Source organism: Tursiops truncatus, chromosome 1 (assembly GCF_011762595.2).
Source record: "Tursiops truncatus isolate mTurTru1 chromosome 1, mTurTru1.mat.Y, whole genome shotgun sequence".
NCBI classification, from domain to species: Eukaryota; Metazoa; Chordata; class Mammalia; order Artiodactyla; family Delphinidae; genus Tursiops; species Tursiops truncatus.
Genome location: NC_047034.1, coordinates 99,041,304 through 99,063,252, shown reverse-complemented (window position 1 = coordinate 99,063,252; position 21,949 = coordinate 99,041,304). Strand labels below are relative to the sequence as shown.

Here is a 21,949-nt window from a genome sequence, read left to right as displayed (position 1 = left end):
GAACGTACAAGAGAAACGGAGCACGCCACGCTGCACAGCAGCAGGCCCCGGCCCACAGCGCTGAGAGCGGAGGGCGGAGGGCCTCACGCGCGCGGCGGCGCGTAGGAGGCGACGGCGGCTGCGCCCACTCCCCCTCGTTCCCGCGCCCCGCCGCTCGCCGCCCGCAGCCGGGCGCCGGCGCGCTCGGCTCTTTCCGCCGCCGCCGCTGCCGCGCGCTGCCCCGTGCGCTCCGGCACCTTCGGCAATTTCCGTCGGGACCTGGCCGCCATTTTCTCTCCGCTTGTGTGTCTCGCCGGCTGCGTGGCTCGGTTCTTGTGAGCGAAGCTTTGTCCGGTTCGGCAATGGACGGGTAGGTAACGAGGCCGGCGAGGAGGTGTGCGAGAGGGGAGTGGGGCCCGCCTTCGGCCTGGTCCGGGGTCGGGCCGAAACCCCCCGGCGGTCCCTCCCCAGGGCTGGGCTGCCGTTACCCAACCCCCGCCCCATCGCACACACCCCTCCTTGGGCTTCCCCCTGGCGGGCTCTGGTCGAGAAAACGGGAAGAAAGCGGGCTTGTGGACTCGGCAGGCGTTGGGGAGACGGCGGGGCGACGACCCCGGGGAGACAGCGGGCCCCGGCGGGGCAGCGGGGGATGGGCTCTGGGGGGGTCCCAGGACGTCTCGCCCGGCCCTGCCCCCTCTAGGAGCCATTTCGATCCGTAACCTGGGACCCGGACCGCGGGCGAGCGGCGCGGCTGGGAGCGGGTGTAGCGGCCGGAGAGCGAGGCCTGCGTGGGAGGCTCCCTGCGGAGAGAGAGGCCGCCCCCACCTAGGCCCCCCCAAGCCGTCCCAAGCCTCCCGGGTTTCGCCCGGCCCGGCCCGCCCCGGCTGGGGGAGATGCCGGTGGCGGGAGCTCCCGGGAAGGCTGAGTGGGAGCCGCGGGGGAAGGGGGGGGCGGGGAGGCGTGCGGTGGCGGGAGGAAGGGGGAGGGCAGATGTCACACTCCTTTGTTTTCACTGGAGTCCGCTAGTGGGGGCGGGAGGCTGAAAAAACGCCTTTCTGTGTGGCCTAAGATCGTTCCAAGCTTGGCAGAAGGGCCCAGCAATTCAATCATCTCAAAAACGAAGTGTTTGTGGTCGACATCAGTCACATGGGCAAAGGCCAAGAGCCATGGCAGAAACAAGAGTAGATAGTCAACACAGGGCCATCTTTTCAGCTACTTTGACCAGTTTCTGGAAAAACAAAAACAACTCCAAAAAGCCAGAGCCGTGCTGCATCTTTGAGGCTGGCGATAGTGCTAAGTGAGGTGAGGCAAGGGCTTCGGGAAATGATACGGACCACGGTCTCCCTGGTACTTAACGCTCCCCATCTGAAAAGATTCTTTAATAATTTAACTCATTGTTAGAAAGGAGGCACCCTTTAGGGTGAAAATATAGCCGTATTCATCCCGTTTGGGGGCATAGGAAAACAGTATCACTTAAAAAGTACGTTTATTGGAATCATTGACAGTATTTGAAGGGTCAGAAGTAAAATGTGAGTTTATTTTAATCATCTGGAGTTCGGTATTTTGTGAAGAAACTAAGTGCAGGTCACATAAAAGTTAACAGATTAACAAAATTTGAATCTTCCTAGAGGTTCTCTGGAGATTATTTTCCAGATGAAACAAATCCAGAGAAGTTCACTCTTTCCCCCAGATCAATATGGAAATAGATGGCAAAACTTGCCCTGGAATTCATGTTTCCTGTTTCTATCAAGATTCCTAAAGAGTTAAGTTTTAAATCAAAGGGTAAAGCGGTATTAATAGGCTTTGGGGGTTTGTTCAGTTTGCTATTTGAAGTGTTAAAAAATACCAAAAGTGTGGTGAGTTTCATCACACCTTTGAAAGTCATTTCTAGAAAGCCAAGTTGATTATGTGCCACTGACCATCTTTGTTTTCTGTCTGCGTTGTGAGTGGAAAATTCATGAATGATGAAGTACCCTAAAAAGTTTCAAACAATGACCATTTGAAGAACAAGAGGTTGAAACTTGTTTTTTTCATTACAGAATTGTCACTGAAGTTGCAGTTGGCGTGAAGGTAGGAAAAAAGTTTAAAACTAATGAAAACTGGATTCCTCAGTCAACTGAGCATATTATCATCATTAGTGGAAACTTTCTGTTGGCTTTTGAAAACTATAATACAGCTTACAAAATTCAAGTGTAAAGTGTTTTGTTCAATTTTTAAAGTTGGTTTATATAAATAGTTTTAATCTAAATAGACAACAACCATAAATTTTTTTAGAAAGGCAGCCTATGAGAATAACATTTTTAAATAGTTATGAATGGTGTTCAAGGAATTTAAAAAGCTTTCAGACATGGCTTCTTGTGAATAGAAAATAACCCAATTTTCTGAGAGGATATGATGGTTTTAAATGGACAGATAAGTGATTTGACCTAAATCATATAATTTTAGTAATCTAAGATTTTTTTAGCTCTGCTTTTGTCTTACGAAGACTAAAATATTTTCACCAATAATAAGCCTCATTAGAAATCAGTTACTCTGATCTTTAAAGAGAAAAGAAACTTGTTTAGGCAGTTAGCTTCAAATTTGAGTCAGAAGTTATAAAGCTGGTTTGTGTGTCTGTTAAAGAAAGATAGGCCTTATGGTAGAGATTGTTTGGAATCTTTCCTCACTCACTATGGCCAGGAAAACTACTCATACTTTAAACGTTAGTTCTAGTGCTTAGGCGTTTCATTTCCTTGAATCCTTGCATATTTTAACATCGTGATTTATTATAAATTTTGTTTGTAAGCCTTTCTGCCCTCTTAGGGCATGGTTCTTGTCTTAAATCTTCAATTTTCCAAGCCTGACACCATCTTCCAAGCCTAGTACTAAGATACTTGTTGGATGCAATGACATTGAATGCAGTGACATTTCCCCCCTTCAAGTGTGAGTAGTCTTGAGAGGCTGTGTGCTCAGTCCAGTTATGCTGATTGTTCCAAATAATTTTTGGAATTCTTAAAATTTCATCCATAACAGTGTGATATTAATCAGAACGCTTTTGGAGATATTTTGCGTTTTGCTTATTTTCTGTTCTCTGTATCTAGTAAACTAAGTACTTGTCCATGCTTTAATATTTAGGCTTGTCAAGTTCATATTATGTAGATTGGGGGAAAAATGATGAGTGGGAAGGTGTATTTATTTTTATTTGGCAATGCTGTTTTCTAAGTTGAGAGTGCAAGATGTAGATATTATAGTTACCATCCAAACAGCCTCTGGAAGTGAATTTTTTAAAAGAATAAATGATTCAAGTCTGAGTTGTCAACTGTTACTGGATGAGGAGAAAAGGAACTCACAGGACCCCGAACAAGCAGAGAGAAATGAGGATGCCTGGAAGAGGATGTACATATTGGGTTTATTGGCAGTTTTCTGTATTAGTAGTTTGAAGAGAAAACATTAGAAAATGATTTAAAAGTAATTGCTAGCCAATTTTTTTGTCCAGTGTTTAATATAAAAGTTTTGATAACTAAAGTTATGTTTTAAATAATTTTCTAGGATAATGGTTAAGAATTTTTGCTTTGGCGTCAGACTTAGGTACAAGTAATTAAGCTTTTATGAAATAATAAAAAAAAATAATGTGCATGGTTAAAAAAAATTTAAAGTGAAAAGTATTTCTCCCTGATATCAAGTCCTGTTTCTTAGGTGTAGATAATTATGTTAACATTATTTTTGGTGCATTTTTTCCTGAAATTATTAGTTTATATATTAGCACACATATAAACATCCTTGTTTAGCGACACATACGGATTCATGCCGTGTGTACTGGTCCATATCTTGTCGTTAAAAAAAGCTTTATTGAGATACAATTTGACATAAACTGCATATATTTAAGGTATACTAGTGTTTTGACATGTATACCCCTATGGAACCATCACCACAATCAAGATAATGAACCCCAGAAGTATCATTTTGCCCTTTTGTAATCTCTCCCATCTGCCTTTCTTTCCCCAAGCAACCACTGATCTGCTTTCTGTCACTATAGATGAGTTTGCAATTTTTAGAATTTTAAACAAATAGTCATACAGTATGTACCTTCTTTTTGCCTGGATTATTCCACTCAGCATAATTATTTTGGGATTTCACCCATATTGTGTATCAGTAGTTCATTTCTTTTTACTGCTTTGTAGTATTGCATTGTATGGATATACAGCGATTTGTTTATCCACTCAACTCTTGATGGACATTTGGATTGTTTCCAGTTTTGGGCTATAATAAGTAAAGCTTCTGTGAACATTCCTGTGCAGGTCTTTTTGTGAATGTAAGCTTTCATTTCTCTTGGGGAAATACCTATGATTGGAATGGCTAGACCATATGGTTAGGCATATGTTTAACTTTTTAAGAAACTGCAAACTATTTTCTAAAGTGGTTATACTATTTTACATTGCCACCAGCAGGGTATGAGATTTCCAGTCCATCTACATCCTCTCCAGTGCCTGTTGTCTGTTTTTTTTTGATTATAGAGATTCTAGTGGATGCGAAGTCATAATCTTTGTGGTTTTCATTTGCATTTCTCTAATGTCTTTGGTGCTGAACATCTTTTCATGGGCTGTTTTCAAGCTGTGTATCATCTGTGGTACAGTGTCTTTTTAAATTTCTTGTCCACTTTTTAAATTGATTTATTTCTTTGAGTTTTGAGAAGTCTACATTTCTGGTTACAAGTTCTTTATCAGATATATGGTTTAAAATATTTTCTGCCACTTGTGTTTTCATTCTCTCCACAGTGTTTTGAAGAGCAGTAGTGCAGCAGTTTTTAATTCCGATGAATTTCAGTTTACCAGGTGTTCTGTGGTGTGTATTTTTTTTTGGTTTGGTGTGGCTCCTGCTTTTGGTCATATCTAAGCCATCTTGGTGTAACCCAAGGTCACGATGATTTTCTTCTCTTTATTCTAATAGAGGTTTTACAGTTTTTAGTTTTGCATTTAAGTCTTTTTTAATTAATTTTTTTAATATGGTGCAATGTATGAATCAAGGTTTTTTGGGTTTCCATATGGACACTTTTTCTAGCAACACTCATTGAAAAGACTATTTTTTTCATTGAACTGGCTTTGCACCTGTGTCAAAAATCAGTTATGTATGTACGTATGATTCTGTTTCTGTACTGTATTCTCGTCCATTGACCCGTTTTTGTCTACCTAGTAGACAAAAGCGTACTGTTTTAATTACTGTAGTTTTATATTAAATCTTGAAATCAAGTAGAACTTTGTTCTTTTTCAAAGTTGTTTTGGCTCTTCTGGGTCCTTCACATTTTCCTGTGAGTCAGTTTCTACAAAAAGGCCTGCTGGGATTTAATTGAAATTAACTTGAATCAGTAGAGCAATTTGGGGAAAATTAACATCTTAATGTTGAGTTTTCTCATCCACGAACACAATTTATCTTTCCATTTACTTAGGTCTTTCATTTCTTTCAGCATTGTTTTAGTTTTCACTGTATAGATTTTGTATTTTTTTGGTCAGATTTAGCCTTATTTTGTGTTTTTTGGTGCTATTTTAAAGTAATTTAAAAAATCAGGGCTTCCCTGGTGGCGCAGTGGTTGAGAGTCCGCCTGTCGATTCAGGGGACACGGGTTCGTGTCCTGGTCCGGGAAGATCCCACATGCTGCGGAGCGGCTGGGTCCGTGAGCCATGGCCGCTGAGCCTGCGCATCTGGAACCTGTGCTCCGCAGCGGGAGAGGCCACAGCAGTGAGAGAGAGGCCTGCGTACCGCAAAAAAAAAAATCAAATGTGTATTTGTTATTAATATAGAGAAATACAGATTATTTATGCCCATTGCTCTTGTATTCAGCACCTTTGCCAAACTCATTTATTAGATCGAACAGCTATTTGGTAGATGCTGTCAGATTTTATATATACACTGTTCATCATATTTATTATCTGGATGCCTTTTGTTTTTCTTGCCTGTGGCATCTAGTACAATATTTAAATGATGAGAGCAGGCCGCCTTACTTTTTTCCTGATGTTAGGGTAAATTACTTAAATGATATATTTTTTTCTTAAAAGTTTGGTACAGTTCACTAGTGAAGCTGTGTGGGCCTGGTGTTTTCTTTGTGGGAAGGTTTTAAACCACATTCAATTTATTGAATAGATATAGGACTATTCACATTATTCTGGAGTGAGCTTTGGTAATTTTGTTTTAATAGAATTAGTCTGTTTCATCAGAATTGCTGAACTTATTTGCATAGGGTTGTTTGTTGTATTACATTTTAATATTTTTATTATCTGTAGAATCTATAGTGATGTTGCCTCTCTTGTTCCTGGTATTGATAGTGTCTTTTCCCTATCAGTCTGGCTAAAGATTTATTTATTGATTTCATTAATATAAAACAGAAATCAGCTTTTGGTTTCATGGAGTTTTCTCTTTCCCATTTTATTGATTTCTTCTGTTTTAATGTTTTTCTGCTTTGTATTTAGTTTGCTCTCTTCTTAGTTAACATTGAAGTTGATGTGGTTGACATATCTTTTCTAATATAGAGAGGTTTAATGCTATGTATTTTCATACAAGTGTTGCTTTCCTGGCATCCCTCAAATTTTGACATTTATACTTCTTTTCATTCAGTTCAAAATACATTCCAATATGCTTTTTTATTTCTTTGACCCATGGGTTATTGAGAAGTATTTGATTTCCAAGTATTTGGAATTTTCCATGTATTTTTCTGTTATTTATTTCTAATTTAATTCCATTGTGCTTAGAGAACATTTTGTAAGACTTGAATCTTTGTAATTATTTTATTGTTTTATGGTTCAAATATATATCCTGTTTTAAGTGCATTTGATAGGGATGTGCATTCTGTTATTGTTGTGTTCTATGCATGTCAATTAGGTCATGTTTATTGGTAGTGTTGCTCAAGTGAGCTGCCTTTCCTGATTTTTTACTGTTCTGTCACTTATTGAGAAAACGATATTGAAATCTCCTATATTGTGTATTTGTTTGTTTTTCCTTGCAGTTCTACCAGTTTTTGCTTTATGTTTTTGAAGTTATAATTAGCACATAAACGTTCAGGATTACTGTGTCCTCTTGATTCATTGACCCCTTTATTATTATGCAGTGACCTTTTTTATCCCTGGTAATCTATTTTGCTTTAAAATTTTAAATTTTTAAAAATTTCTTTGCTTTCTTTTTTTAAAATTTCTTTGCTTACTTTTTCTGATATTAATACAGCCATCTTGGCTTTCTTTTGAATACAGTTTACATGGTATATCTTTTTCCATTATCTTACTTTCACACTATTTGTATCCTTAGATTTTAAAGTGTATTTCCTGTAGACAGCATAAAATAGAGACTTGATTTTTAAATCCTATCTTACACCCTCTTCTTTTGGTTGTTGAGACCCTTCACAGTCACTATTGTTATATTAATATGGTTAGTTTTAAAAGTACCACTTTGTTGTTTTGTCTCTTATGTTCTTCATTCCCTTTTTTTTTCCTGCTTTCTTTCGGATTGAGTAATTTCTTTAATTCCATTTTAATCTCTTTAGCTGATTAGCTTATAGCTGTTTTGTTATGTTGATAGCTGTTTTAGGATTTATAGCATACATCTTTAATTTATCACAGTCTTAACTCAAGTAGTATTTATGCTACTTTACATATACTATGTGAATATTAGAATACTTCTCCCCCTTTGGCCTCTGTACTATTATTATAACATTTTACTTCTATGTGTTATAAATTCTATACGGCATTCTTTTTATTTGCTTAAACAGCCATTTATCTTTTTAAAAGATTTAAACAACAAGACAAATAATCTTCTACTTTACCCTTAACATAGTTATGCACATGCATTGGATACTTAGGGAGGATTTTCTGCAGATTTCCAGAGTTCTCTCCGTGCAACTCTCTTTGGAACTCTGCCATACAAACTCTAGTTGCTTTGGTCCCCCTGGATTCTTGCCTCTTTCTTAACTCTCAGGGAGTTTTCCAAGTTCGACTTGGTTTCCTTATCTGAGCTGTGCCTTGACCTGGACTTTTTCTCAAGTAAGCTGGGACGATGATGGCCTTACCCCATGGTGGTTTTCTGACTCTGGGGGATCATTGTTCATCATTGTCTGATGTCCAGTGGTCTTGAAGAACATCGTTCTATATATTATGTGTGATTTTCTTTTTCTTTTATTTTTTTTCTCAGTTGGGCAAACTGGCTCATGTTATACCTTCTTGGCCAAAATTAGAAGTTCATTTTTTAAAAAAAAATTATGTAATATTTCTGCAGTAATAGATTTATCTTATTCTTTGTTCTGTGGATGCACCACAGTGTAGTTGCTTGACATACCACAATTTAGATCCACATTGATGAACATTTTGGTTTGATTCCCTTTGCAGTTAAAAATAGAAGCATACTAAAAATAGAAGTAAAAATGCAGTGTCAAATGAAATTTACAATTAAAAAGTTTGTTAAAACCACAATGCCACAAGTTTCTTTACTCATTTGTTTTCTACAGTTGTGTATGGGAGTGCCTGTTCTTCTACACCCTTACCAATCCTGGGTTTTAATAAAAATTTAGAATACTAGCTAATTTCACGGTAAAAAAAAAAGTTTTGTAATTTGAAATGGGTGAGATTTTTAAAATTTGACTTTCTGTTTCTGTGAACTGCCTCTTTGTATATGTGATCTATTTCAATGATTATCTTGTTTGTTACAACTATATAAAAAGAAAATTGATTCATATACATCATAGGTACTTTTTCTTACAGTTTATTACTTTTTTACCTCATACAGTTTTGGGCATCTAGGCGTGTTTGAATTATGAAGTAGTATAATTTATTTTTTTTGTCTCTGATACTTAAACATTTTTAATTTCAGTTTCCTTAAAATTGAGATTATAAATTCTGAAGATTAAAAGTGATTATGCATAAAAAGTATTTTCCGTGAATTAGGGCCTTTGTTAATGTTAACCAATTTATACTACATAAAGAACAAACAATTTTTATAGCTTTAGGGTATGTTGAAATCTCATTTTTCATTATCCTTATAAATGTGCTGTAGATTTTACTCAGTTCTCAATGATTTTAGACTCCTTTCTATTTGGTCAGGTCAGTGAGACTGTAAAACAAGAAAGGAAATTTGTGAATTTTTAATATGAAGTTTGTTGCATTTGTTTAAAATGTTTTTTTATGTTCTTTGTAATTTGTTTCAGAGGTTTCATTTCTGTACTCAACCATTTTTGCCTTTGAAATTCTTGCAGAATAATGGGCCCAAGTAGTTAGCTTTTTTCAAGTTAAATTTCACTAGAATTTTGAAAGCACTGGTTGTAAGTTGCTGAATGCACAGTTTTAAGTTGTGATATGACTATTTTATTCATCATCATTGGCTTTCCTAGACAATTACAGTAAAATAATGCTAAAGAAAACTTTTTTTTAATAGTTGAACATAACTGATTTATAATAGGTTAAGAAAAACTGTGTTGTTTGGGTTTTTAGATTTTGAGTTTTCTTAAAATGTTACATAATGCTTGCTAGGGTATTTGTATTAGAATTTCAAATTAGAGACATTAGTGTGTCTGCTGAATGTCAGCACTGTGTTAAAGACTGGTGATTCAGAGACATTAAGAATAGAATATATGTGTCTTGAGGGCAGAGACCTTTTTTGTTTTATTGTTTCTGTGTCATCAGTAGTGCCTGTTAAATAGTACATACTCAGTATATATTTAATGACTATTGAAGGGTCTCTGGCTTCAACATGCTCATAATCTCATGAGCCACTTATCAGTAAAAAGGTAAATATCAATTTTATTGCACAACATTCTTCCTTTTTGCTGGAGATCCAAAAGAGCTGTATCTCTAGAACCTCATCTAGTTGAAGAAACAAATATACAAGGTTTAAGCAAATGCCCTATGGCTACGTTTAGGGAAGATTGGTTCGTAGAATCAGAGTAGATTTCATGAAATCAGTGGATTGTGACCTGTGTATTGTAAATGTTTGGGAGCAGAAGTGAGCAGTATATGCTGAGGGGAAGACATGGCCAAAGTTTTGTCAATAGGCTGGCACAAATTCATAGCCCTTGAACAAGTTAGCTGAATGATGGATTTTACAGCGAAGGGTTTGTGTAATATATGGGAGGGAGAGTAAAAATAGAATGGCCGATAGGTTGGAGAAAATTTCAAGTATTTCATGTGGTAGGCAGTATTCCATACATCTGTAAGCTTCCATACATGAAAGTAGCTCATTATTCTGCTATCTTTAGAATGTGGAGACTGAGCTGCAAAATAGTTGGCTTTGGTACTGTATGGAGCACCATGAATTAGAATATAGTCGTTAACTATTCTAATCTCTTACTTGGTCCATTTGTGTTCCTGAACTGTAATAGCTTTCTTAATTTAGTTTCGGACATACTTCATTAAGGGCTAAGGTGGTTAGGTAATATTTTTACTTTAAAAGTAATAAAATACAACAGTTATGAAAGGTATGTGTTTTTGAGCAATGATTCGTCTTATAACTGTTATGGTGAATTTTAAACATTAAAAAAAGACACAGTAGTATCACGAAGCGTTATTTATATGTCACTCAGCCCCAACAATCATCAACGAACAACCCATTGCTAAAACTTAGGAGATCCACACTCTACTTTTCTCCTCCTGTATTATTTTGAGAAAAATTCCAGATTATTTGTTTCATCCATAAATGTTTTGGTGTGTCTCTTTAAAAGATAGGGTCAGTCCTCCCTCTCTTTCTGTTTTAAAGAAATACAATCACAGTACTGTTAGTGCACCCCCCCCCAAAAAAAAATAGCAACAATTGCTTAATGTTCTTAAGTGCCAGATTTGTAAGATTTCTATTTGTCTCATGAAAGTCATAATATTTTTACAGAGTTCATTTTTCGTGGTGGGGAGGGATCAGGATCAAATAAGAACACATTCAGTAAATTGACATGCCTTTTAAATTTCTTTCACTTTACGAATTCTCCTTTTATCACTGTGAGGTTTTTCATAATTACATTTTATTGTTGAAGAAAACTGGTTGTTGGTCTTACAGAGTTGTCCATAGTCTGCATATACTGATTGTATTCTGATGTTGTAATCGTTATGTTGTCCATATAGTCAGTTGGTAGATGGATCTACAGACCATCAGGTTCTTTCTGTTTTTAGTAATATTTTATAAGTGGTGATATGTTTTTCCATTAGAAGATATGATATCTGATTTTTTTTGCATATGTCTGTGTGATGTTTTTTCCAAGAACATTTTGTAATAACTTTTTCTTCAATTTGTTTATGCTCAGCATAGTTTGCTCAATAGACATCTGTTTGTCAGTATTCTGAAAGGATATATACAAAGAAGTATATCTTGAAAGTCCAATTAAATTTTCTATAATAGAAATATATTAAAATTGAACATAAATTGGCATTACTGATGGTGGACAAGAAATTTTTTTCAGTGAAGGGCTTGTCAAATTAAAAGCACGTGATGTAGAATTAACAGACTAGAGTTGGCCTCTAACATTGAACAAGGTAACCTCTGAGTTTCAGTTTTACAACTTTTAAGATGGGTTTAACAGGACCTACCTCAGAAATTATGTTGAAAATTGAATAATATGTAAAAGATTTAGCACAGAATGGCTGTAAGTGCTCAAATGATGGTGATGCTTGGTATTGTAGTTCTTTAATTTGTCAATCCTATTTAGAAGGAGCCCTTTATTAGAAGTCAACTTTGAAGTTTTTATTTTTTGTTACTGATTTCTAGGAGTTTTTGTATATTGTGGGTACTAAAGCTTTGTTAGTTATATATGGTACAGATAAATTCCTTCCTGTCTGTGGCTTGATTTTTTTGCATTGATGAATAGAGTAGGAAATTTTAACATTAAATTTACGTTTTAGTTTTAAGAAGTCTTCTTAAACTCAAGGTTTGATACTATATAGTCTTCTGGATTTTATTTTGAAAATTTTTAAATTTTGCTTTTCACATTTAGGGCCTCAGTTTACATGTAATTTAATTTTTGTGTAATGTGTTGTAAATGGCTAACAAATCTGGTACAAACTCAGTTGAATGGTTCATATTTTCCTACTGATCTGCAGTGTTAGTTGTCAGGTTTCCATATATGTGTGAAACTTTCCCTCGGGTATCTCTTGTTTCATTGTCTATTACTGTCTTACTACCCAAATGTCTTAATTTAACGTGGCATCACAGTAAGTTTTGGAATCTTGGAGAGTGAATTTTGCAACTTCAAAATTGTCTTGGCATTTTCTTCACTGTATATATATTTTTAAGATCAGTTGGCTAAGTTCCATGAAGACTTTTCAGGTTTTGATTATAGTTGTACTAAATTTATAAGTTAATTGGAGAGTATTGTATTTGTATTATCAAAAAAATAAGATGGCAGAGCTGGAGAGAACAGTGATATTTTTCTTTGAAGAATTTTTCCTTTACTTCTCCGTACTATTTTGTTTAATGCTTAATGCAGAAACTTAATGCTTTAGGCAAAAAGGAAAATTCACTGATAATTAATTAATTCACTGATAATTTTACCAAAGCTAATCAGCACTGTATGTACTTCCCATCATTTTCCCTACATGTTAGAAGGATTTTTAAAAGCTTATGTGTAGGCATGAGGAAAGAGAGATGCTTCTTTGCCAGTTTGATTTTTTTCCAAAGTTATTGATTTACTTTTCTATTCTATTTACTTTTCTATTGATTTACTTTTCTATTATTGATGTACTTTTCTATTTCCCAGAATTTTATAGCATTTTTAAATTCTCCCTTTTTAAATTTTTATTAACAGTACACATTCATATTTTATCTTTTTTCTTTTTTTTTTTCCCTTATCAGAGACCTTATTTTACTGGTCTTTTCAAAGTACCAGCTTTGTTAATTTTTTTTGTTTGTTTCATGATTCACTAATTTATGTTTTTGTCTTTTTTTGCCCACACTAGATCTATTTTACTGTATTATTATTTTTTGTCCACTTTAAATTCCATCCCGAACATGTTTATTTTCTTGTTTAAAAATGCATTCAAGGTGAAGAAAGATCAGTTGATAGTTTGGGCAGTAAGCTTTGACTTTTAAGAGTTCCCTTTTTTCTTTTTTCTTTTTTTTTTTTTTAAGATTGAGGTGTAATTGATGTAGAAACATTGTGTTATTTTCAGGTGCACAACATGAATTGATGTATGTATATATTGTGAAATAATTACCAGAATAAGTTTAGTTAACATCCATCACCACACAGTTAAATTATTTTCCTTGTGATGGGGATTTCTAAGACTTATTCTCTGCAACTTTCAAATATACAGTATTATTAACTATTATCAGCATGCAGTACATTATATCGTTAGGAGTCATTTATGTCATAACTCCGAGTTTGTACCTTTTGACCACCACCTTCACTAATTCCTATCCCCCCTCCGTCCCTCCCTAAAAGGCCTGGCTGTGCTTCTGGATACCACTGTTTTCTGTATCTGTGAGTTCAGTGTTTTGGGTTTTTGTTTGTTTTTTTAAGAATCTACATATAAATGAGATCATATGGTGTTTGTCTTTCTCTGACTTGTTTCACTTAGCCTAATGACCTCATTTGCATGTTGTTGCAAATGGTAGGATTTTCTTCTGTTTATAGCTGAATAGTATTTCATTGTATAGATTAACCACATTTTCTTCATGCGTTGATGGAGACCTAGGTTGTTCCCATGTCTTGACTGTTGTAAATAGTGCTACAATGAATACAGGGTGCAGATATCTTTTATAGATAGTGATTTTCTTTCTTTCGGGTAAATACTTAGGTGGTATTGTTGGATCATACAGTTGTACTTTTTAAAATTTTTTGAGGAACCTGTTTTCCTTTTCCTTAGTGGGTACACCAATTTACATTCCCATCATCAGTGCACAAGTCTTCCTTTTTCTCCACATCCTCGACAGTGCTTGTTATTTCTTATTTTTTTGGTAATATCCATTCTAACAGGTGTGAGGTGATATCTCATTGTGGTTTTGATTGGCATTTCCCTGATTAGTGATGTTGAGCACCTTTTCATGTTCCTGTTGGTTGTTTGTGTGTCTTTGGAAGAATGTCTATTGTGTCTTCTTTGATCATACTGTTCATTTTTTCTGAGTAGTATGAGTTCTTTATTTTTGATACTAACTTTCTATCTATGATTTGTAAATATTTTTTCCCATTCAGTAGGTTGCCTTTTCATCTTGTTGGTGGGTTCCTTTGCTCTGCAGCAGCTAAAAGTTTGATATAGTCTAAATTTATTTTTGCTTTTGTTGTCTTTGCTTTTGGTGTCAAAGCCAAAAAGTCATTGCTAAGACTGATGCCAAGGGGCTTAGTTATACTAAATCTTTAGTTTGATAAGGATTGCATTGAATCTGTAGATTGTTTTGGGTAGTGTGAACATTTTAACAGTATTCTTCCAGTCCATGAGCATGGAGTATCTTTCCACTTATTTGTGTCTTCTTCAATGTGTTTCATCAACGTCTTACAGCTTTTTCACTTTTTTAAGCTTTGTGAAAGCTTCAAGGTATACAAAAGTAGGGTGAATGGTATAATAATATACTTCCTTTGCCTTCCTGTGGGAGAATATTAAAGCAGATCTCGGTGATTATTTTATATCATTCCTAAATACTTCAATTTGTATTTCTAATAGATATAATCTCTTAAAGATGACATTTATATCATCATACCTAATAAAATTTTAAATAAGTTTTTCCTTTTTTATTGAAGTATATTTGACATACAATATTATGTTAGTTTTAGGTGTATAACATAATGATTCAAAATTTACATACATTACAGATTGATCACCATAACCATCTGTCACTGTAAAAAATTATTAATTATATTCCCCAAGCTGTACATTACATCCCAGTAACTTATTTATTTTATAACTGGAAGTTGGTATCACTTAATCCCCTTCACTTATTTTGCCCAATCCCACCCCATCACTAAAATAATTTCTTAATATCATCTAATGTCTAACAGTAGTCAGTTTCCCAGTCACTTTAAAGAAGTCTTTTATATTTTCTCTTTGAATCAGGGATCAAGGAAAGTCAACATGTTGATTTGGTTCTTTTAAGTCTATTTATGTCAGTTTTCCTTCTCCCTCCCCCTTTCTTGATTTTCTTTTTTAGAGAAACTGGGTCATCTATTCTGTACAATTTTCTGAAAATTATAATTTTGCTGATTATACCTTCATGTTGTCATTTTGTGTGTTTCCCATGTCTTGTATTTCCTGTGTACTTGTAGTTAGATGAGGCTTGATCGGATTCAGGTTTAATTTTTAGCAAGAATATTTTACAAATGTACTCTGTAATTTCTAATGTATCACACCAGGAGGAACATGTCTAGTTACCTCTTTGTGATGTTTTATCAGTAGGTTCAGTACTGACATTTATCAGTAGGTTCAAGTGTCCTCAGCTTGATGCATCCAGTGTAGAGTGCTCTATCATCCTTTCACCTAGTGGGCTTTAGTAGCTGATAATTGAGTAATTTCATTGGGTATTGCAAAAACGGTGATATTATTTTTTTCTCCTGCATATATTTTAAAATATTTTTCTGTTGGAAGAACTTTTTTCATCAAACATTTGGTCATACTGAAACACCCTTATCAAAAGAAAAGCAGGGTAGATTTTCAGTTAAAAAATTTTTCCTCATGAGCTCGTAACTCCAGTAACTCCAGTGTAATGTGAGTTCTTTAGCATTGATGTTAGGTCGTTGTGAAGGCAAGGATTTTTACGTTTATTCCAGTCTTATTGCAATGATCATTCCTTTAAAAATGTTTAAATTTTCTCATCTTGGGCCAGCAGCAGCTCATAATACCGGTAATTTTGATACTTACCTGAAGTATCATTTCTTCCTCCAAAACTTCAATTAGCCATTTCTTTAAAAAGAATGGTCCTTTGGTGAGACCTGGTCCTTAGAGACCACAGTAATGTGGGTGCAAAGGTGCCAATTGCTTTTAGGTTGTTGTTGTTTTAAGGTTTTTTTCAATTCACAAAGCTAACAAAATTTTTTTGAGACAAATATATTTGAACTCATTTATTTCCAGTTTGTATGTAATTTTACAATTTTTCCTCTTCCAGTTTTTTGTTTGTATCTCTTGTATGTTGTAAACTCTTGCTTGCTAGTGTTAACATAATTGCATATATACTAGTTTCTTTAAAAAGCAACATCAGTGTTAACATTAACGTTGTAATACAGTTTTAAGACGTTTGCAGTTATTTTTGTCCTTAAAGTGTATTTTGCAAAGAATGTATAGTAAAATCACAGAATTTTTAAATCTATTGAGATAATTCTGTGTGCGGTTCTACCACCAAGCTAATAGTTAGGTTTATTTGTTACATTTTGGTTTTCATTTTTAGGGAATTTTTTTCATGTTGAACAAATTTTCCAAAGTCAAAACTGCAAAACAAGATACATTCATGGATGTCTAGTCTTTCACTCCTGTCCACTCTACTTTGCTTTTTCTATCCCCTTATGGGTATCTATTTTCACTAGTTTTTGGCTTATTCTTTTATTTAGTAGAAGTAAATGTGAATTTCTTTTTACGTGCTAGCTCCCACCATCTTAGGGAAAAGGTAGCACAGAATACACAGGGTTTAATATCTTACCTTTTTTACTTAATGAGAAATACACTCTGGAAATCACTCCATGCGTATATATGGAAAATCTCATTTCTTTATACCACTGTATAGAAAGTATGCAAGTGCCTCAGTTCCCCCTAGCCATAGTATAGTATATTGTCAAATGCTTGGGGTTTTGTCAGTCTGAGAGGTGAAATGGCATCTAAATCTAGTATTAATTTGAATTTGTTTTTACTGTGAGCAAGATGAAACAACTTTTCTGTTTAAGAATAATTTCCATTTCGTGTGTGCTGAAAACTAATCTTATCTCTTGCCTATTTTTTTATGAGTAACTGGTCTAAATTTTCATAGGAATCTGTATTTGAAGGTTTGATTCTATTTTTGGCTCAGGTTGTTAGGAACAGTTTCAAAATTTTATCTGAATAAACTACAGCAATTAGATTTTGTTCTATTTTTCTTTTTTCTCTTATTTTCATTAAAATATGTTTATTGTGTTTGACCAGATATTATGATCTGGAAGGAAACACTGTTGGCTTTGTGGAAAAGGAAGAGATGGATAGGAGAGTGGAGTTAACTTTTTATTTTAGGGATTAAATTTTTTATTCCCAGTAGTGTAACACCTGACATTTGTTTTGACATTTCTTTTTCAGTGTCTGTTTTTCAGACACTGTTTGAAAAGTTACCAGATAAGTGACAGACTTTCAGATTAATATTTTTAAATGTAAAGGGGTCTTATGCTAATTTGTTCTTGTTTTAACAGAGAGGATCTGACGAACTACTCTCAGGCAGTGTTCTCAGTAGTCCAAACTCTAACATGAGCAGCATGGTGGTTACAGGTAAGTGTTAACTCTCTTAACAGTCTCATAATTTGCCATTTTGCAGAGCAGAATGTTAAAAGTTTAGTGTGTTTTACCAGAATAGCCTTTATTTTTAAATACTCTGTGTTGAAACAGTTTAGAGAAATTTTACTATAGTATGTATGTGTCAAGTGAAAAAACCTTGAAGTGGGTGATTTGTGGGCAAGTAACTAAATCTGATTGCTTTTAATCACAAAAATGTAACTTTTTTTTCTTTCATGTTACAAGTTCCCTCACTCTCACTCCTTTTGTACTTTTGTGCTTAGCTTCTATTGTGTGTCATAAAATATTTTTAAGTATTTCTTCTCTATCCCATAAATCCTAAAGCCCAAACTGTAAAAAAAAATACCATAAGATTCAGTTGCATAGCTGTTTTTTTAATGTGCTTTAAATCTTTTTTCTGTGTGGTAACAGTATTTTTAACTCTTTGGATTGGTTTCCTTTATTTATTTACTTGGAAATATAAAATGATTTATTTAATCTTCATAGTTAGGGTGTTTAAGCTTTATATGTTTGAAACATTATTGTTGGTTGGTTGTAATGTCTGTCTATAAATAAATACAGACTAATTTTTAGAGCTTAGTTTTATGGCCAATGGACCAAATTTGAATCTGATGATGACTGAATTAGTTTGCCTTATAACCCTACATTTTATATTATTACCTAAAGCCAAAGTTTCTTTTTTCTAAACCCTTTTCTGAATTACTTGTTTTAGGAATCGTATTGGGCAATATAAAGATTGTAAAAGAATGGAAGCATTTTGATTTCCTTCAGGTAGCCATGCTTGTGTATATGTACACCTCAGTGCACATGTACACATCCCTGACAATTAAGCAAAAATTATAATGAAGTATTTTTCAAATATAGTTATAATGATGTTAAGATGAATTTTTCTGCACATCATCATTACTGAGTTTTCCATGTCATGATTACAAAGCAAAGTCACTAGGCCATGATTTTGATAGTTAAGGTACCATGTACAAATAATTGAACAAACAGGCTCAAATATCTGTATCTCTGCTTTGCCAGTTTCATGTTTTTTGAAATAGTACATTTAATGATTGATAATGGAAATGTTTTCTAAATTAATATGTAGGGCTATGACAGAGTACTGGTAGCAGCCTTTCCTTCTTTCCATCTTTCCCCAAAATCAAAAACTACAAAACTGAATAAAATATATGGGACAGCTGTTGTCTGGAATTGATGAGTACATAGTACAAGATAATGAAACCTGAGATAAGGGAAACATATGAAGTGAGTCTCATGAATACTTTGGCTTTTCTGCTTTGGGGTACCCTACTGTTGTAGCACATGGAGGTGGAGCTGAAGTAAAGCATGGAGGTCTCACTGTGCTGAAGAGACTAAGATTGGAATTCAAAGCTGCTGAGACATGTGGGATTTATGGAGAAGGATCCTGAAAAAGGAACTTGTCCAGGGGTTTGCGCATTGGTTGGAGGGCCGAATTTGGTGTGGGGATTCTTACTTAATTCAAAGTTTTGAATAATGGCTGGGCTGCATATGTGTAGGTTGAGACTCTCCTGGTCTATCAGAAATGACCAACTGTGGGTCAGAGCTAGAATGGTGATTCCATAGGTTGTGCAGTGCTCTGAGACATTGGAGTTCTGGGTAGTTAGAATGCATATGTCTTGCAGATAGACATTCTGTTTAGACTGCAAAAAGCTCAGGTCTTAAGAGAAAGGATCATACACTATAGTAAGTGACAGCCATAAGACTAAGTTAATAAACTCTGATAGTCCAGCCTGACAAGACATGAAGGATTCACCAGTAATTGAATTGCCTGCCTAAATAAAACAATGTGCCCTAAGGAAGACAACATGATTCAGTCTTCCCACAACTATCATCCACAATATCCTGCATACCATCAAATTTTACGAATCCTATGAAGAAGCATTCAATAAGAATAGACCTCAAAATGACCTTGATATTGGAATTAGCAGACAAGGACTATAAATATTTTTAAAGCTATAAAAGAAAATATTGAAATAATGAACATGGAAGAATGTGTTGAGAAAAGAACTATAAAGAAAGCATATAGAAATGCTCTAATTGAAAAATACAGAATTTGGAATGAAAAATTCACTGGTTGGGAGTAACAGCAGTTTGAAGACAACTGAAGAAAGGTTAATGAACTTGAATACAGATTGATAGAAATTACTCAGTTTTCCAGAGAGAGTAAAAGTATATCTTTGGGGAGATCAAGTAGTCTAACATACATGTAATTGCAGTTTCAGAGAGGGAGTAAAGAGAATGGTGCCAAATATATGTAATTGAAGCAGTAATAGTTGAAAACTTCTAAAATTTGAAGAAAACTGTCAGGTAGGATAAGTAAAAAGAAACATACCAAGGCACACAATAATCAAAATATTGAAATCTAATAATAAAGAGAAAATCTTATAAGCAAGCAAGAAAAAGATATCTCACAGGAGACTAACACCTTGCATTAAAAGAAAAAAAAGTTCTTTAGGCTGAATGGAATAGCACTAGACAAAACCTTGGATCTACAGGAAATAACAAGGAGTACCAGGAATGGTAAATAAATGTGTGAAAATTTTAAAAAGCTATCTCTTTTACTCCTTTAAACTTCTTTGAAAGACTGTTTAGGTATACAGAAAACCTTTGAATTATGTGGTTCATTCTGTACATAGATGTTTATATGACAGTGATTAGCACAAAGTGAAGATAAATGGAATTTTACAGTCTAAGGTTTTTATATTACATGAAATGATAGAGTATTAACTCTTACATAAGAATATTCTGGTAAATTAAAGTTGCATATTGAAACAATGTCTTTAAAAAGGTACAAAGACTTACATTCAAAAGCAAATAGAAAGTTGGAGGGCTGACTCCTGCTTTTAAAAGTTATTGTAAACCATACAGTAATCAAAACAAAGTCGTATTAGCATAAAGAAAGATAAATAGATTAATGGAACAGAATAGAGAGTCCAGAAATAAAGCCACACAGTTATGGACAACTGGTTTTTGACAGAGGCACAAAGGCAATTCAGTGGAGGAAAAAAATAGATTTTTCAGCAAAGGATTCTGTAACAATAGGCTATCCATATGCTGCCAACAACAGCAGCAACAAGCTATCGATACTTGGATCTATACTTCATACAAAAATGAGCTCCAAATGGACTTTGATGTAAATGTAGAACCTAAAAATTATAAAACTTCTAGAAGAAAGCATAGTAGAAAATCTTTGTGACCTTGGGTTATGCAGAGATTTCTTTAACGTGACCCCAAAAGCACAATCTATGAAAGAACAAATGGGGACTTCATTAGTTTTAAAAACTTACATTATTCAAAAGACATTGTTAAGAGAATGAAAAGATAAGCCATGGAGTGGCAGATCTTTACAAAGATGTCTGATACATATACATATGTATATATATAGCTGATAAAGGATTTTTATCCAGAATATACATAAATTCAGACTACATATATAAACTCTAAAACTCAACAATAAGGCAGCAAACAACCCAATTTGATAAATTGGCAAAAGTAATTGAATTGGTCAGCAAAAAAGATATACAGATGACAAGTAAGCACATGAAAAAGATGTTCAACATCATTTGTCGTTAGAGAAATGCAAAGTGAGATAACATTACACATCTCTGCAACAGCTAAAATTTGAAAGACTGATCATACTAAGTGTTGGAAAGGATGTGGGGGAACTGTAACACTCATATACTGTTGATGGGAAAGTAAAATTGTAGAACTACTTTGGAAAACAATTTGGCAGTTTCTTAAAAAGCTAAACATTTACTGTATGATCCAGCTATTTGTTTCCTAGGTGCTTACCCAAGGAATATGAAGGCATATACTCATTAAAACACTCATATGAATGTTCATAGTAGCTTTATTCGTAATATCTAAAATCCAGAACAACCCAAGTGTCCATCAGCAGATGAATATATAAAAAGATAGCTCTTTTGGTATTGAATTCCATTGCATACAGTAAAATACTGTTTGGCCATATAGAGTGACCTATGTTACATGCAGCAGCAGGGATAAATCTCTTAAATAATTATGCTCTGTGAAAGACGGGAAAAAAAAGAGTATGTCCGATATGAGTCTATTTATATAAAACTCTAGGAGATTGCATATTAAAGCAAATTGGTGGTTGCTTGGAATTTAGAGGTGGGTAGAGCAAGGGAGAGGGTTGTAAAGGGCATAAGGAAATTTGGGGGTGATGGATATATATATTCCCTTATGCTGAAGGTTTCACAGATGTAAATATATGTCAAAACTTGTCAGATTGTAACTTCATAGACATCTTATTTTATGTGAATTGTACCTCAAAAAGACTATTTAAAAAGAAAAGCCCATAGAGGAATTAAAATGGAATACTATCAAATATAGCAAGAGAAGAACAACAAAACACTGGACAGTTAGAAAATAAAGAGCTAGGTGTTAAGCCCAGTCATAAACGTAAATGTAAATTGGTTAAACTAACATAGTTTAGTGCAGTAACCACTAGTTTTGTGAGACTGTGGAGCATGTGGAATGTGACTACTCCTAACTGAGATGTAAATGGGTTTGTGTGTTGTTCAAAGACGTAGTACCAAAAA

The 21,949-nt window shown here is 34.8% G+C and overlaps 1 protein-coding gene across 5 annotated transcripts in view; it reads left to right on the top strand.

Moving 5' to 3' along the window:
- The first annotated feature begins 204 nt into the window (after nt 1–204).
- Nucleotides 205–21,949, top strand: part of PTBP2 (polypyrimidine tract binding protein 2) — a 79,200-nt gene continuing 57,455 nt past the window's right edge. Inside the window, exons 1-3 of one of the 5 annotated variants that reach the window (XM_004323441.4) lie at nt 205–349; nt 2,019–2,049; nt 17,261–17,336. In XM_004323441.4, the coding sequence (XP_004323489.1) occupies nt 342–349; nt 2,019–2,049; nt 17,261–17,336 (115 nt within the window). In that variant the 5' untranslated portion in view covers nt 205–341. Of the gene's footprint in view, nt 350–1,079; nt 1,282–2,018; nt 2,050–17,260; nt 17,337–21,949 lie in introns of those variants that run through there. The other 4 variants (XM_019919825.3, XM_019919824.3, XM_004323442.4 and 1 more) reach the window with 4 other exon arrangements.